Raw genomic sequence first — 16932 nt, forward strand, 5'->3', positions numbered from 1 at the left:
AAGTATTCAATTTGCAGTTGAAATGAGAATCACTACTTGGTAAAGATTATAAATGCCAACGGTGGACCACATAAATAGCTGCGGAGGAGTGAGAAATGACAGGACAAACCTCAGGGGGATCTTGTGCTTGTAGAAAAGCTCTGCAAGTTTCACCAGCTCGACGCTTTCTTCCTGCAGTGGGTCTAGGAACAGCACCTAAAAACATGCGCATCATTATTAATCCTGTCTCATAAAGCTTTGGCTGACGAAATACACAGAAACCTGAGTGCAAGGCAATGTTAAGTATAATTTTATTTCTTTTTGAGCATTACGTTAACTGAAATGTTCTTAAACACACAAAATCTGACAAAACCTATTCAACTGGAATGATATTTTTAGGATTTTTTTTGCCTATATTTGGATATTGTATTAAATATGGAGAAAGAGAGGAACAGCGTGACAGGCAGCATCCCCTGCTGGGAAGTACTCAGCTGCTGAGGGTATTTTGGCCCATGTGGTACGAGCCCCCAAGCAGCCGTACAGCAGACCAACCCTCATTTCAGCTGTTCTGATAAACTCACCAGGTTAAAGAAATTGCGTCTGATCTGCCGGATGACTCCAGGAAAGGTGGCTCTGAGGAGTTCCTGTACCCCTGTTGGCCAGCTGCGGTACATGGGGTCATTTTCAATGTCATTCATCCACTGAAACATACGTGACAGAAAGAAGGCTCGTGAGACAGATATTCACTAGTTAACTATTAGCAACCAGAGCAACCACCCTGGAACAGATATTATTACTGTAAGTGCTTTACACAAGGACAATTCAGACTTGTAGACTCTTATTCTACCTTATATTCTAATTATAATCCTTAAGTGGTTTTGGTAGTTATACTGCTATGAAATAAATTCCAAATCTTTGTTGGGTTTAGTTATTTTTTTAGAGAAGTATACTGTCTACTGTGGTTTTGTTTTGGTACATTATGAGACAAGCACTTCCACCCATACGACTCTTTTGAAATGTGTATTTTTCTGGTTTTTGTCTTTTTACACAATGCATCTGTAAGTCTTGACATTTCACAGATGTTAAATATCCATCCAATTCTGGCATCACGGAAATCCTGGTTTGGATGGTAACTACACATCCTATGTCACATTATCAATAACAGGAACAATTTCAGAACCGCTTGGCAGAGTCTCTCTCTCTCTCTCTCTCTGTCTGTCTCTCTGTCTCTCTCTCTCCTCTGAAGAAACATGCAGTCACTACAAGGGGAAATGCAAGTTGAAATGACAAAACAATTCGGGGATGGGGGCAGGCGTAATATCTTCACATCTCTGGCATTTTTATAGTATTTAAATTATTAAAATGACCAGAGGCGCCAAAATGAAAACTTTTTAATTTGATAACTTTTCTTGGCAAACTTCCCAGTTAATAATTGAGCTTTCCGGCGGGCTTGAGATTGTTGCAATAGTCTGATGACCGATCTACTAATTCCTAGGCTTCCTTGTGTGAGTACAGTACACAAAGACAAAAAGCATGTGCAGTGTGATCTGGGCCAAGATAATAATGCTTCTGGACAGGACTCACCATTATAGCTGGATGTCTGATATCTAAGGCGTAGCTGTCACCCACAGCGTTAACAGGTAACCTCAGCAGTTTTCCCTGATGTTCTCCTTTTATGCCTAGGTTATGAAGCCCCTCCAAGACCCTGGCCTCTTCTCTGAGGATGTCTAGAATGCTGCAAGTACAAAACCGCTGGTTAGTTATTTTTTACGTTACCAGTTGTGTGGCAGTGGATTTGCATCGCAGCAAACACTGATCTTGCTGCAACTGGATTACTGAGCTGAAACATAGGTCTGTGGCTTCCTGGGGAGACAACAGACAGACCACTGCGTCCTCCTGCTGGGCTCCTACCTGAAAGGGTTGTGAATGTCCAGATCAATGTGCAGCCCGTTGATAAAGAGCTCCCCGTCTCCTGGTTGAACACCAATGGTCTCGCTGAGATGCTGAAAGAACGAGATTGAAGAGTTAGTTGACTGCCAAAACCCCTAAATGAGTGATTCTACGATTAAAGTGAGAAGTGTTGACGGAGATTAGGAGAAAAATAAGAACAAAATGTAAAATCTTATGTTGTTAAGGAAGTCAGATCAGATACAGATTAGAAACTCATACTCATACAAAATAAAACTTGCACAATGGCTCCAGATGTTATCAGAGATACCCCACAGACTATCATGCAGGAACGCTGCTCGTGATATCTCACCTTTTGGTTCTCTTCAATTTCTTTTCTCATTTCCTGCTTTACAGCCACTCTTGTCAGTGATCTGTGGGAACAGTAAAACATGTACAGTCACCATCAGCTTTTACCACATCCCCAGCCGGCAGTAAAATGCCAGTTTTAATCTCCAAAAACCTGTGGGCCCTCAAGATGGTGTGTTTGCAGTCAATTCCCTGTAAACAACCAACTCTTACTCAGCACTTTTTGATGTTATTACAATCTGCCTGAGCCAAAGCAAGCAAACATCAAAGAAGCTGATTAGATCTCTGTATAACAGACTTATACTGATATATATTCATTGTGCAGGTGCTGTGAGTCACGAGAAGGAGTAATAACGCTCAAATAAAAGGAATATTTCATGTGCACTTTGATTTCAACAACATCTGTTGTGCCTAGATTCACACATTGTAGCATGGAGTAGGACTCTGATATGGGTTTTGGAACCGTATCAAATGCGTTAGGCAGGCAATCAGAAAGAGAAAATGAGATAAATTTCCTTACCTGGCTTTGCTTGGAAAGTCTTGACTGAGGTCTCGCATGAGCTTCAAAGCATCAAACTTTGGCACGGACATAATTCTGGCAGCTGCCTGGAAACTCAGATCTGTAAAGATCACATAATGAAATCATCAACATTTTCACGTTTGTTAATACACATTATTTTAGAATAATTAAATCCTTGCTAAGAAAACTAATACGAGTTTACATTACATAATATAATCCATATTATTAAATGATTAACTTGATCAGTCATCCTCACTCACCAGTATATCACACTAGTGAAAGCAGTACATTTTAATATAGCTTCAAGACTTTTATAATCATCTGTTTATGTTGAAATATCATAAGAAATGTGGCAATTCAACTGTATGATCATTAAGATCTAGTTTAAACTGAATTGAATTAAACAAATGCTGAATACTATAACCTCCATGAAGCTAAGATTTAGTGCAGAATGCCTCCGTTGTACATCTGTGAAGGTTCTCAGTTTTACACACGGTCTAATCAGATATTGTATTTACTATAGTCCCTTCATGTCATCATGTCTGTTTACTCACCATGTTTGGTGTGGCTTTCACATAACTTTGGTGTTAAGTTGAAAATTATGTTTTCAAGTTAGTTTTAAACTGTTAAAGTTTATCTAATAAGATAATAATTTTTTGTGGGAATTTTTATCATTAATAAAAACGTAGCTCTGTAAAATATGTTCATTCATCATTTTAGTTAATTCTCTGGTATCAGAAAATCTTTTCAGATTAATGCATTAGTTCAATAGGTCATGAGTATGTTAATAATTACTAAAAATGAATAGCATGTATTGTGTGAACTATCATGTACAGTCACACCCTGCTGTTGTAATCTATTGTTACGCATTTATCTCTACTAGTGATCGTACAAAGCACACACCTTACTGTAGGTTCCTAACTAGCTAAAAAAAAATGTATCAAGTGTGGGATTAGTTGTAATAAACGCATCCTTCTACCTTGCATTTCCCACACTTTGAGAGGGGCCATGTCATTATTACTGTCCAGAAGATGTTTGCGAAGTTCAACAAGTTGCTCCTGGAGTTCGGGGTGAGATTTCCTTAAGAGGAGTGAAAGGAAAAGAAGGATTTATTTTTATAAGTTAGGTAAAACACAAGTGCCCATCAGCAATAACCGGAAATACTAGAGACTTCTCATGACAGTTAATGTTTTAAAGTTCAGCTACTTACTTTAAAGTTCCAAAAAAGAATCCTTGGACTTCGTCATTATCATCATCCTCAGCGTTTATAACAGTCTTTGAATCTACAAAGAAAAAAGATTTCCATTTAATTGCCCGGACACAGCAAGGTTTAACACACAATGTGTTATAATTCTCCAACTGACCTTTTACTTTGGTGTCATCCACGGCTTTATATTCTGTGCTTTTGATAGCCAACTCAACACCATACCCAGATAAAAGCATCTTTCGCGGCTTCGAATCCTGCAGCAATTAGAAGCAGAGTAATGACTTAATGTAAATGCAGAACTACGCGTATGCACATTACTGTTAAAAGTCCCAGTTTAATAAATTTTAGTATTGTATAGGTTATAGGACACTACATTGCACTATATGTGACTTGTATGTAGGTTTCTGACCCAACAAATTGTTTGGGCGGGCTTAACACGGTGATGGACAGAAGAGCATGACTCATTGTGCATTCATAGGCATGTACTAAACAAAACAACGTAGTGGATCAGCCACACCCAAGTGTCTAAAAGTCCAGTGGATATTCAGTTTATAGGAACACGTATCTAAAACAGAATGGGACATACTCCAGCACTTGGTGGCTTTCAACTGGGGACTGCCACAGGATGCCATCTTTGCAATAAATCAGATTTCTTCCCAGGTCGGCTGTAACTGCTTTTATGAAGTTGAAATGCCTAGAAGCAACATCAGCAACAAAGAAAACCTCATTTGGACTCTGGCAGCGTGATGAAGAACTCTGAGGACGGTGGATGTCAGGAGAACTATGCCTAATTAAATGCAAAGTGCAAGTGTACTTTTTGGCAAAGAAAAGTCTTTCACTGCTTCAGCTAGGCTATTCATCCCCTACCCCCCTTTTAATCGCTTTGGCTATTTGAAGCCACATCTTTAAGTCCAAATATATCTGCACTCCTTTAACCAGTGTGTGACGATCTGTACAGCTCCCTGCGTATGATCTGTAAAAGTAAGCTGTCTCTTAGCAGAAGGGATTCTTCCAATACTACTGTCAGTGAAAGTTAAAAACTATAAAATGTTTCACCAGTGGGACCAAAAGCCATAGGTACTGCCACGTACAGCAGCAGCAGCATTCAGTGACATTCAACCTTGACACGAATCTCACTCAGATTCAAAGCACTGCTTCAGTCTTATGCAAGCACAATCAGAAGACTTTCACACCCACACTCTGCCTTTCTTCAGCATGTCTTAAAGAAAACCACCTTTCGTGCTTTCAAAGATATCGGTGTCTCAGGTACATCTTCTCTCTCACTGGTCAGTAATTCCTTCTCCGCAGCAGTTTGAGTTTCGTCAATACAAACTATGACAAAAACTAAACTTTATCTAAATTGAAAGTAAAATTTCAAGAACTACTACGAAATGTTTGACATTTTTTGTCCACTGTCATCAGTAACATCATCAGGTATAATGTCACTGGTTTGAACTAATCTCATCTACAAATTACAATCAGAAGAAGTGGAAAGGTAAGACAAACTATAAACTAATATGGCTAATGCAACATGACGGAGCATGTAACGTTACTTTGGATCTGATATCTTTCCAAGGGCCCGTCCACACGGAGACGCTTTTTGGTCTAAACGTAGATGTTTTGCATCGTTTTGGCCGAGCGTCCACACGTATCCTGTAAACGCATTGCCCTAAAACGCACTTTTCTGAAACCTGGTCCCATATGGAATGAATTTACTATCATAATGCAAGAGCATTTTAAATTGATTCGAGGGCAGAATTTATCGATTTCATTCTCAGATTTTGTGATATTATCTCTCAAAACTCTGCTCTCGCTCTCAAATTTGCTCTGCGCTCTCAAATTTGCTCTGCGCGTGCTCAAACTGTGTCCACGCACTCGGTTACGATGCTGCTCGCGCAGATTTCCTGCGCTCAATCTCCAGCTCTCTCTCTTGCTCTCACGGAACATGTGCGCTCACGGATCTCTGCTCTGCTCACGGATCTTTGGTGTATCAACGCTGTCAACCAATAGAAGGCCGGCTGGTAGTGACCAATCAGATGATCCCTGTTTGTATACGGTGCGTTGGCTGTTTTTCGAGGAGCGTCGCATACGGGCGGGCACTCTTTTAACAGGTTTTATCCACTCCCTACCCCCGGGGCAGTAATAAATGTGATTTCTTGTATTTGTTGGACCACTGTTCGAATAAAATATCATTCAACACATACAAGAGCGTCCGAGCTTCTCATTAAAATGGCTATATTGTATAATAACAGCCGCATCGAACACTGCTCTTTGCGGTGTGCTGGTGCAGAAAACAATATTCACCATCCTGAAGCTAGCGGGACGGGCGAAATGGAGCGGCAACGCCAAAGTGCTCAGGCAAGTTATTTTTAGACTCATTTTAATGTCACGAGCTCGTGGTAACTTTCGTGAACGCTTTAAAATCAAGGTAAAATGTTTACGATGAGGCATTTTTATGGCCTGCTAACATTAGGAAGAAAAATAATAACCACCAATGTCCCATGTAAATATTTGTTGCACATCTAGAATATAGCTCATTAGCTAGGTCTGGAACAGAGACCAAGAGCCTCAGCAGCTCACTGCCTCATCGTAAACATTTTACCTTGATTTTAAAGCGTTCACGAAAGTTACCACGAGCGCGTGACATTAAAATGAGTCTAAAAATAACTTGCCTGAGCACTTTGGCTTTGCCGCCGATCCATTTTGTCCGTCCCGCTAGCTTCAGGATGGTGACATTGTTTTCTGCACCAGCACACCGCAAAGAGCAGTGTTCGATGCGGCTGTTATTATACAATATAGCCATTTTAATGAGAAGCTCGGACGCTCTTGTATGTGTTGAATGATATTTTATTCGAACAGTGGTCCAACAAATACAAGAAATCACATTTATTACTGCCCCGGGGGTAGGGAGTGGATAAAACCTGTTGAAAGAGTGCCCGCCCGTATGCGACGCTCCTCGAAAAACAGCCAACGCACCGTAGGCCTATACAAACAGGGATCATCTGATTGGTCACTACCAGCCGGCCTTCTATTGGTTGACAGCGTTGATACACCAAAGATCCGTGAGCAGAGCAGAGATCCGTGAGCGCACATGTTCCGTGAGAGCAAGAGAGAGAGCTGGAGATTGAGCGCAGGAAATCTGCGCGAGCAGCATCGTAACCGAGTGCGTGGACACAGTTTGAGCACGCGCAGAGCAAATTTGAGAGCGCAGAGCAAATTTGAGAGCGAGAGCAGAGTTTTGAGAGATAATATCACAAAATCTGAGAATGAAATCGATAAATTCTGCCCTCGAATCAATTTAAAATGCTCTTGCATTATGATAGTAAATTCATTCCATAGTCCCAGGGTGGAAAAATTCGCAAACGCAGCTCTTGCGTTTTCGTGTTGACGGGGAAAAACGCATACGTGCATTTCGATGATGTCATCGCCACACCCCTCGAGCTTAGCCTTCCACCTCTTATGAGACGTCTCATAACATCATCAACAACAACGGCGGACTACATGCTAGTTTTCCTGCTGGAGAAGATATTGAGCCTATTAGGGTTACCAGGGCAAAATATCATTTCTCCTTGAGTTTGGTTTCTTCTAAAGCCGATTTGTAAACAGCGCTCAAGCTTTATGCGCATGCTCCGCCTCTTCCTCTCTGTTTTTGGTGAATTTATGAAACTGAAACAGCGCCACCTATAGGCCTGGAATATGAAGTAGCGTTTTCAGTCGCGTTGAAACGGATCCGTGTGGACGCAGATATTCTTGAAACGATGCCAGGGAACACGGAGGGGGAAAAGATCGTTTTGGTACGTGTGGATGTAGCCTAAGTTCCAAGATGACACTTCGTCTGTATTTATTTAGAAGCCATCTTCTAAACACTTGCAAAGGAATTAGCTGTTAGAAAAATGCATTAATGTTGGCAAACTAGTTAGCATTGGTTAACTATCCAGTAGCATTTAGAGGTGGTACATTCTCTGTATCAGTTGAAAGACGCCTCATAATGAAATTCCAATTGCATGTTACCAGACACATATTCAGATAAGAATGAGTCTAGCTATAGCGGGCTAACTCTTTATATACAAAAGACTAAACCTCAAATAAATATATAACAGATCTTTAAAATTACCATCACTTTGATGTTTACATTTTTGTTAATATTTCACTTTAAAGAACGATTGGTGAAGCCATATTAAACAGCAAAGGTCTATGCCACAGAGGAATTTAAGCTATATTAGAAAATGGTTTCACTTGCAATACTAGAAAGTTATGTAAACTCAAAAGACGGAAAAGCAAAAGATATGAGCAGCAGTTTGATTAAAAAAAGACTGCTTATCAACCGAGAGGTACAGCACGACACATGATTCAATAAAGTCAGAGGGGAGGGTGGACGCACAACTGCTGCTACTCACCGCTACAAAATGACGCAGCACATACGTCAGTGTTCCCTCTCTGGCCTTCTCCGACAGCACCTTATGGAAAGAGGTGAACTTCTTGGTTCCGATCTCGGCGTACAGGATCACAACTGGCACGTCTGTTCTATTCACCCCAGGATATGTGTGGTCGTTCTTGTATAAATACGGTTTCGGCCTGCAAACATTTGCAAATGTTGGTGGGGAAAGTTCCTGAACTAAAATGTGGAAGCAAAATAATCAATATTTCATCACAAATAACTTTTCATTCTGTTCTACTCTAACGCATTCACTTTATCCGCAGAGGGGAAATATGATGCCATTCCATGTTACCTGCCTGCAGCTGCCTTCAGGAGCTTCTTGATGTCCTTGGTACTGCAGGTCTGTTGACCATGGACGGAGACAAAGGCAGGGCAAGCCTCAGGCGGAGGCTCATCACTGGCTATCTGTTAAGAATAGAAGAGAGAAAGTTCATTAGCACACTGGCTGCAACAGCCCTCGTAATACCGGCCTGATCTGCCGGTTTTGTCCCCACATGGATTACTCACATTAAAATGGATCACAGCAATATGATGCAATTTTGTTCAAAGAAATCTGCATGTCAAGTGTATAATTACTAAGTCCAGCATCGCCCTCCGTACACTTCAACACAGACATGCTTCATTTGATTAGTTTGTTCTCAATAGCTTCCAGACTCCAGTTGACGTTTCTAATACTATTTGAGCATATTTTTTTTGTAACGCATAGTCTCACACCGCAAGTCTAAAAGCCAAGCTTAATCACCACACCAATTTACACTGTGTGGCACAGCGCTTAATTTCGCCTGCAAAAGGCCATTACTCACTCAACTGTTTAACACTTTCTTAAATGAGAGCAATTCATCAACCAGTGCATCACCGTCATGAAACTGAAATTTCTCCTTATAACTGCAGAAATCGAGACAATCTAAAAGCTAAGGACTCACTGAGGTTTCTTTTTTTTTTTTTATTACTCTGACTTGCATACAATAATACAATTGCCTAAGGGTAAAGTTGGTTCTTTTAAAAAGCACAACAGAAAAAAACACTATGAACTTAAGAAAAATACATAAAGCCTCTCAAAGTGTCCTTTTAATGTTAGCCCCCTATTTACAATCCAAAATGTAACTTGTCATAGCGTTGTACAATAAGACAATCTGTGTAAAATAGTAAATATAATGAAAAATAACTCCACAGTACACACACAAACATTAACTCAATTCAGGCCAGAGCGCTGAACTCTAAATCTAAATGGTAATATATTGCCACATTTATTGCAGGTCTTATGCCATAAACAAACTTTGTGCCAAAAAGTACACTGCGGTATAAATGTGTATAAAAAAAAAAAATCATACTTTGTGAGTTGTGCCTGTAATCTACTGTACATTTCACAACACGTGTGGTAAAATTACGATCCGATGATTCATCTTTTGTTCAACTTTTCTGGCATTATGACAATGGCCTGATTTAAGATTTATTTATTAACATTTTAGTCAAATTTTGATTGCCATCATGAACTCTGTATATCCGTAAATGAAGAAAAGTGGAGAAACAGCTACAAGTGCAGAAAAGTTATTTGAGAATTGCTATAATTTGAACACTGTGCCAAAGCAACTGATGCAGAGTTTCCTGTGATTAGATTAAAGACACAAAATAAGTTCAAACAAGAAAAAAAAATCTTGCTTGTTGGCTGAGAGAGTTCAACAAACAGCAACTTAATAAAACATACAACAACAGCAAATTAAGAAACACAATGCGAGTACTGCAAACAGCAATGAAAATAGAATTTTTCCAGGGAGAACCATAAAGAGTGATGAAAAAGGTTACTTAATAATGATTAAAAGGCTTCTAAGGAAATGTTTATAATGTTAAATTAGAATGTTATATTTGATCACAACTTACCTGCTGTGATGCATGAACAGCTGGTGAGTAGGAGCGCAGGGACAGAGCAAATTTGAGGAGATTAACTTGGAGATCTGTGAGGAACTGGCCAGCCTTCTTAATAACCAAGTTGTAGTACGAACGCACCGACTCTGAAAGATCAACATTAGTAATAAAGAGGTTTATAAAAGTCAAGTTGAACAATTCAAAAATATGTTGGCTACAGCAATGGCTTGGTTTAAAAAAAAAAAAACATACCTCCTTGCTTATACACAGTAAGTTCTTTCACAGTGTCAACAAACTGCCAGAATTTCTCATTTCCATCTTCTCCTATAAACTCGCTGCACATGAGGAAACAACAACATAAGTCAGCATTAGTCAGCAACCACAATAAGCAACCATCTGACAGTACAACAGTTAGAGCTACAAACTACATAATGACATTAGGTTTTCTGTAAATAATTGTCCCAAACTTTTCTCAATAATGGAAAAACTGGAAAAAAAAAAATGATATAGCCACACACAGAGCTTATGAGCATGCAGTAAGTTGTAACAACAATCAAAAATACAGACATATTAGGTTCTTAGTGGTGTTGTAATTGAAAAAAAACAGCATTTTGCATTTTAGCTGTTGTGTACTTAAAGTCCATTGTGGACTTGGGGGCATTTACTTACCAAATCATTGGCTCTTTTTGAATTCTTTTACGTGTTGAAAGTCAATGTAAGACTAATTTTTCAAAGTGGATGTACAATTTTACAAAGTCAGATCCTTCCCATCCAATAAAATATATCATTATGAGAAGTGCCAAGAAAAAAACAAACTAACTAAGCGGGTTATTCCTATATTCATTAACTGCCAGGACTATAGATCAGAGGGTAGAGGACACTGAAGTCATGTCCTGTGCTATTTGTTGGATGTTTGAACGTTTTAGGGAGCATTATAGATTCTTTTAGACTCAATGTATTCAGAAGAAACCAAAAAAAAGTATTGATTTGGTATCCTGGCAGTGTTCATAGAAATGTCCAACAAGATCTGAAAATGATTTAGACTTTTACGCTGTGAAATAACATTCGGAGAGAACACAACTGAAAAAAATAAAACTAGTGATTGATTATTTTCATTATAAATAAGTCTACAGACAATATTTGTGTTGGATCTTTTTGTCTACACAAGACCAGAAACTGATGAAAACAGTCCAAAATAATATTTCTACTGTCCAACTCTAGTTTAATTTCGTAGACTACAGTTTATTGTACTATTGAATTGTACCGTTTTTTTTTTTTTACATGTTTCTATTATTTTGAAGGTCACATTTTTGACAATGGGCTAGGGTAAATAACAAACAGTTTTGTGTTTAATTCAGTACAGTTTAACTGCACCATAAACAGCAGCCTCCAACATGATCACACAACTGAATTGCCACCTTTCTCAAGCTGTTTCAACATGAACTGAACATTATAACAGTCACGGAGGAGGAGTTAGTGCAGGTATGTTATGTTAGGACATATTAGTTTTTACTAGTGTACCTGATTAGCTGGCAAGTGAGTGCAAATACAGTCTGTTGTTGCGAGTGCCCTGTACTTTGCTGTGGTTTGTTGGGGGAGCAACACCAGCAAAAAGGACATAAGCAGGATCGACAAATTGATCCGAAAGGCTGGTCATGTGATTGGCAGTAAGTTGGAGACGTTTGTCTCAGCGAGGGACAGGAGGACACTGGACAAACTGCTCTCCATGATGGACAATCCGTCACATCCACTACACCAGACTATAGAGGGGCAGCGGAGCTCATTCTCCAACAGGCTGATCCAGCTCCGCTCCCACACTGAACGCTACAGGACTACTTTCATACCATTCTCTGTCCAGCTGTACAACAACTCACCTTTCTGTGACAGATAACTCAATGTTATTAATGTTAATGGACACTACTGCACCTTACACCTTACCCTGTGTATATAATATATATTCTTCCTTCTCTATTTCTTGTACATTTGTTCATATGCTAATACTAGATTTTATTCTACTCATTTTTTATTTCTATTTTATTTAATCTTTTCTTTTTATCTGAGGTTCTTAAGAGTGTGTTTTTTTATGTACAACTAAGCTACTGTGACCAAGCAATTTCCCTTGTGGATCAATAAAGTTTATCTAAGTCTAAGTCTAATCAGAATTATTATTAGGCGATTAATTGGCCAACAAACATAATCAGCAGCATCTAGTTTGACATACAATGATTTGCTTTAATTAGTTAAAAAAAAAAAAAAGTATATCTTTGGGGGTTGGACTTATGGCTAATCGAAATAAAGTCAGCAGGTGATGCAGATATTAGCAGCCTTCTTAGATGTTGCATTTGAGTGCATGGACTCATGACCTCAACCAGCCTTAAGGCCCTACACTGCGGATTCACTTGAACGCAACACACGCACCCCCCCCAGAGAGAGTACTACTATACCTTGTCTCCAGGAGAAAAGGCGTCATGTCCCACTTAGCTTTGAGACTGGCAGTGACGCCTTTGGGTGCTGATATAACGTGATGTATGTTCAGCAGCAGCAGTGACAGCACAATAACCTTCCTCATGGTAGCGACGGAACATCAACCTGCAGTGGCAAAAGAGCAAACACTGCTCCGTCACTCCAGCTCCTTGTTTGCCTTATGAGAGGTGCAAGTCAGTGCCACGTAGTAACTGTAAGTTATTATCTCAACCGCGCACACACATACATAAGCACGCGCGCACACACACACACACACACACACGTTTACAAAACTTTGGCAAAGTCTGGGTTAAGAAAGATGCTAGCAACCTGAGAGCCGCCTGTTAGCTAGCTAGACCTACAAATAAAACTAACGGCTGTTCGAACGGGTCAGTTAACTTAACCGTAGACTTAAAGTCAACCGCCGCACTGTGAACTATAACTGTACAAGCAGCGTGATTTAACTTCAAGAGGCTTCAAAAGCAGTTTGCCACAGACATATAACCGTAGACTTTATAATTGCGTAACTCCTGTTAAATGTGTCACCACTGATATAGCCCTCACCCCGTTGATGATGCTGACCGCTTCCATACAAAGCAAAAAAGGCTTCAGGTAGGTATTTTGGGCAGCTAGCAAGCAGCACGTACGGCTAGCAAGTTACCGGGGTTGCGGCGTCCTGAGGGGTGGCTCTGGTGGACCGTTATTCGCGTATGAAACAACCGTAAATGAAAAAAAATAATAAAATCATACCTAATTATTTTAACCACTGTTATCTCATTATTTACACAGACAGGCCAATGTACGGTTGAAGTAAATGTATATAAAACGCTGACAATTTGGGAATATTATTCTGGCACAGCGGCAGGCAGCTAAAGGGGGCAGAAGCTTTTAGCCTAAACACTTTCCCACCAAACACTAGTGCATGCTGTTGCTGTACCAGTGTGTAGTGAGTGATTGTGTCTACGTGTAAAAACGGTGTGTAGCTAAAAACGTCCTGCCAATGCTGCTCCGTGCCAAAAAAAAAAAACATTAAAACTAATTCCAATGTTCCAAATTATTATTATTATTATTGTCATTTTGTTTTTAATTTATATTATATTATGTTTACAATACTTTGGTCAATCACCACAAAATTAAAAGGGCAGTAATTAGACTTCCATAAAGCTATATATTGAAAAAGTCTGGTTCAATGCAGCAGATCCTCACTTCCTTATAATATATATATATATATACTTCAAAATAAATAAACAAATAAATAAATCAAAAGCCAACCTCGTGGTATCTCACACAATGCTCACACTATTTTGTAGTTCAGACTTTACCAAAATTACTCTGAAATGCTATATCATGAGAGTCATGTTATTGATTTTTCACTTTTTGTCCACATTTTAACCTATTTCGGACATATACCTTATTTTATGGCGTTTTTTTGTTTGTTTTTATGGATGGAGTGCCACCACTAATCCTTTTCACTTTAATTTTGGTGTCACTTTACAAAGCTGTCGCAATTTAATGTCAGTTTAACTTGGATACATAGATAGATGGGGTTAAAACTTCATGTTGTTACTGTCCGGTGTTCTGGTTTTGCACTGTGTTAAACAAGATTATGGGATGGACGAGATGGGATGTAGAGCTCTCCCAGCCCAACCACGGCGAGAGCATAACGCACAGGCTATTTGTCGGCTCGGATGCAGCAGCATCCCCTCAGAAGCACAGCTTCAGCTCACTCAGTCAGACTCCCTCAGACCGATCGGGATGCTCTAGCACGCCGTCGGGGGATCACGCAGTCCGAGCCGTGCGAAATTCCTCCTGAAATAATAAATCTGCCAACGAAATCAACAGCAACATGATTTAGACTGCGCGGGAGCAAAGCCTGGCATAAAGACGGAGTTAAAAAAAAAAAACTGCAAACTCTCTTCGATTCAACTTGAAACCGGGGCATGGGAGACGTCTGCACGGATGCAGCTCCGCACCGGCTTCAGAAGTTGGACAGCCAGAGATTTAAAGGGCATGACTCTTGAATTTGGACACGCTTTCCAACGCTGTGCAGACGTCGCGCAATATTTTAGAAGCCCGAAGGCGGACCTGACCTGTTGTCCATGGTATGTGTCTTTGGAGGGTGTTATGTGATCAACATGTGGCGCTTGAATGTCAGTCACATTTAATTTGTCTGAGGCATGGAGGAATATTGATCTCCAAAGAGCCCGTGGGTGCTACTTATTATTCACGGTAATGGAATGAAGACACTATCCTGAGATGATGGATGAAAGATCCAGTAAGCTCATTTTGGTTCCTATTTTAGCTGTCCTTTTTGTTATGATAGGTTACCAGTACATATGTCCTGCAGGCAGCAATTCGTGCCACTTTAAGACTGAGGAGAAATTGAGCCTAATTTCAGCTCCGTACCAGGACAGCGATGATTTCTACCTGGAGGATGACAGCCCTCCGAAGCTGCCCTCCAAATTCAACTTCACCGAGAGAGACCTCGACAGACACGTGGAGTTCAACATGAAAGGGGACGACGTGATAGTGTTTCTGCACATCCAGAAGACCGGAGGAACCACTTTCGGGAGGCACTTGGTGAGGAATATTCGCTTGGAGCAGCCGTGCGACTGCAAGCCGGGACAGAAGAAATGCACATGCCACCGACCGGGGAAAGAGGAGTCCTGGCTCTTCTCCCGGTTCTCTACTGGCTGGAGCTGCGGACTGCATGCGGACTGGACCGAGCTAACGAACTGTGTTCCTGTCATCATGGATAAGAAGGAGGCCCAGAGGAATAAAAGGTGAGCCATGTGTCTCTTTACAGAAATATGCTCCAGACCCAAGAAGGCTGCAGAGGTAAAATAATGTTCAAATAAACTTGCAGAATCCCTTTGTGGCCCTAAAATCTCTGGGGACTCTTGATGTATTCATAATGCAACTTGTCTTTATACACATTTGCATAGCCCGCTGTCTTGAATAAGAAAGTGAGCAGTGATGGAATGGACCCAGGATATGTGGGTGTACTCACTATCTACCCCCTGGGTCAGTCGTTCCTGCAACCACCCTCTACAAAACCATATGACACTGATTGTTAAAAGGCAAATAATTGCAACCAATCACCCGCTCAGTCTGTGGTAGGTGTACATGTTGAGAGAGTTATAACAACATGTTAAATAGGCTCTTACTCTGCTTGACCTTCTGGCGTTTAAATTGCCTGCTATTGTATCTTGTGTTCACATCAGCCCTTCACAATGAACTTGTTCCCATCCAGCTGTGCCATTAACCAATTGTACTGAGCCGTTTGCAGAGCTCCCTTTTCACGGCAGAAACGATGTCGTTTGTAAGCGCAGAATCCAAACTTTTGAATGCACTGCTGTGATTGCGCTGGATCAAAGATATAAAGATATACTCTGAATCCGTAAAGACTAATTAAAAGGTTAGTGACCACTTTTCGTAGCTGAATTTCCACCCTTGGGATGTCAATAGAGATGTGAAATCTGTGTGCAACGTACTCAAACGCAACCTAATCTCCAGTACACATATTTCTCTTTCTCCACATCCTTGGCCTTTGAGTCTTGGTTTGATGTGTCTGAGTCCCTTTGAGGTGTCTTCGCTGGCCTGTAGAAGCATTTCACTCCTTCCGTACCACACACAAAAAAAAAAAAATCCTCACAACAAATTATCCCATGAAGTTTGGTTCATGGTGCTGTCTGACAGGAAAAGCAAAAGAAGAAGAGGTGCTTAATTTGACATGCATTATCTCTCAGTTTTTCTGTGGTAACTGCAGTGAAAAAGACATTGGTAATAGCTTGTACTAAAGCTGTGCTGTAACTAAAGGGGGCGCAGTGCAAAAAACTATTACGTGTTTTCATGCAGCAAAGCAGAGTCACTGACTTTTTTTTATTTTTTAAATGCAGGCCGTTCATTAAAACACGCCCATTACAGTATTTGCCCTCAAATTGCACAAGTACACATCAGTTAAGAAGAGCGCCGGCCAAATATCCGGTCACATAAACTGGATTTCTGAACTGCGGACGATTTCCTTCTGTGGTTTGAAAAATGCAATCATACACAGAAGTACACGAGCGCATGATTTATTTCTGCTGTGCCAAGTGTTTTCTTTACTCAGGGAAGTGCTCGCTGGATGCGACAGCTCTTCATTTCACAGCTGCAGCATCTATTCTGCACTTACAGTCCTCTCATCCCTTGTTCTTCAGTGTGCTC

General features: G+C 40.4%; 2 protein-coding genes across 3 annotated transcripts in view; one reads left to right on the top strand and one right to left on the bottom strand.

The window, feature by feature from the left end:
- Nucleotides 1-13398, bottom strand: part of uggt2 (UDP-glucose glycoprotein glucosyltransferase 2) — a 39864-nt gene extending 26466 nt beyond the window's left edge. For both annotated transcript variants that reach the window (XM_084545494.1, XM_084545493.1), the window contains exons 1-15: nt 13291-13398; nt 12708-12852; nt 10516-10598; nt 10279-10409; nt 8693-8805; nt 8360-8537; nt 4120-4216; nt 3966-4038; nt 3735-3835; nt 2756-2855; nt 2240-2300; nt 1891-1982; nt 1564-1714; nt 561-680; nt 110-195 (exon numbers count right to left, since the gene is read on the bottom strand). In XM_084545494.1, the coding sequence (XP_084401620.1) occupies nt 110-195; nt 561-680; nt 1564-1714; nt 1891-1982; nt 2240-2300; nt 2756-2855; nt 3735-3835; nt 3966-4038; nt 4120-4216; nt 8360-8537; nt 8693-8805; nt 10279-10409; nt 10516-10598; nt 12708-12832 (1511 nt within the window). In that variant the 5' untranslated portion in view covers nt 12833-12852; nt 13291-13398. The remainder of the gene's footprint in view (nt 1-109; nt 196-560; nt 681-1563; nt 1715-1890; nt 1983-2239; nt 2301-2755; nt 2856-3734; nt 3836-3965; nt 4039-4119; nt 4217-8359; nt 8538-8692; nt 8806-10278; nt 10410-10515; nt 10599-12707; nt 12853-13290) is intronic.
- A 1182-nt stretch (nt 13399-14580) lies between these two features.
- Nucleotides 14581-16932, top strand: part of hs6st3b (heparan sulfate 6-O-sulfotransferase 3b) — a 67119-nt gene continuing 64767 nt past the window's right edge. Inside the window, exon 1 of the mRNA XM_084544152.1 lies at nt 14581-15509. Coding sequence (XP_084400278.1) covers nt 14983-15509 — 527 coding nt within the window. The 5' untranslated portion in view covers nt 14581-14982. The remainder of the gene's footprint in view (nt 15510-16932) is intronic.

The sequence above is a fragment of the Chelon labrosus genome (assembly GCF_963514085.1).
Source record: "Chelon labrosus genome assembly, chromosome: 5".
In the NCBI taxonomy this organism is placed as follows: Eukaryota; Metazoa; Chordata; class Actinopteri; order Mugiliformes; family Mugilidae; genus Chelon; species Chelon labrosus.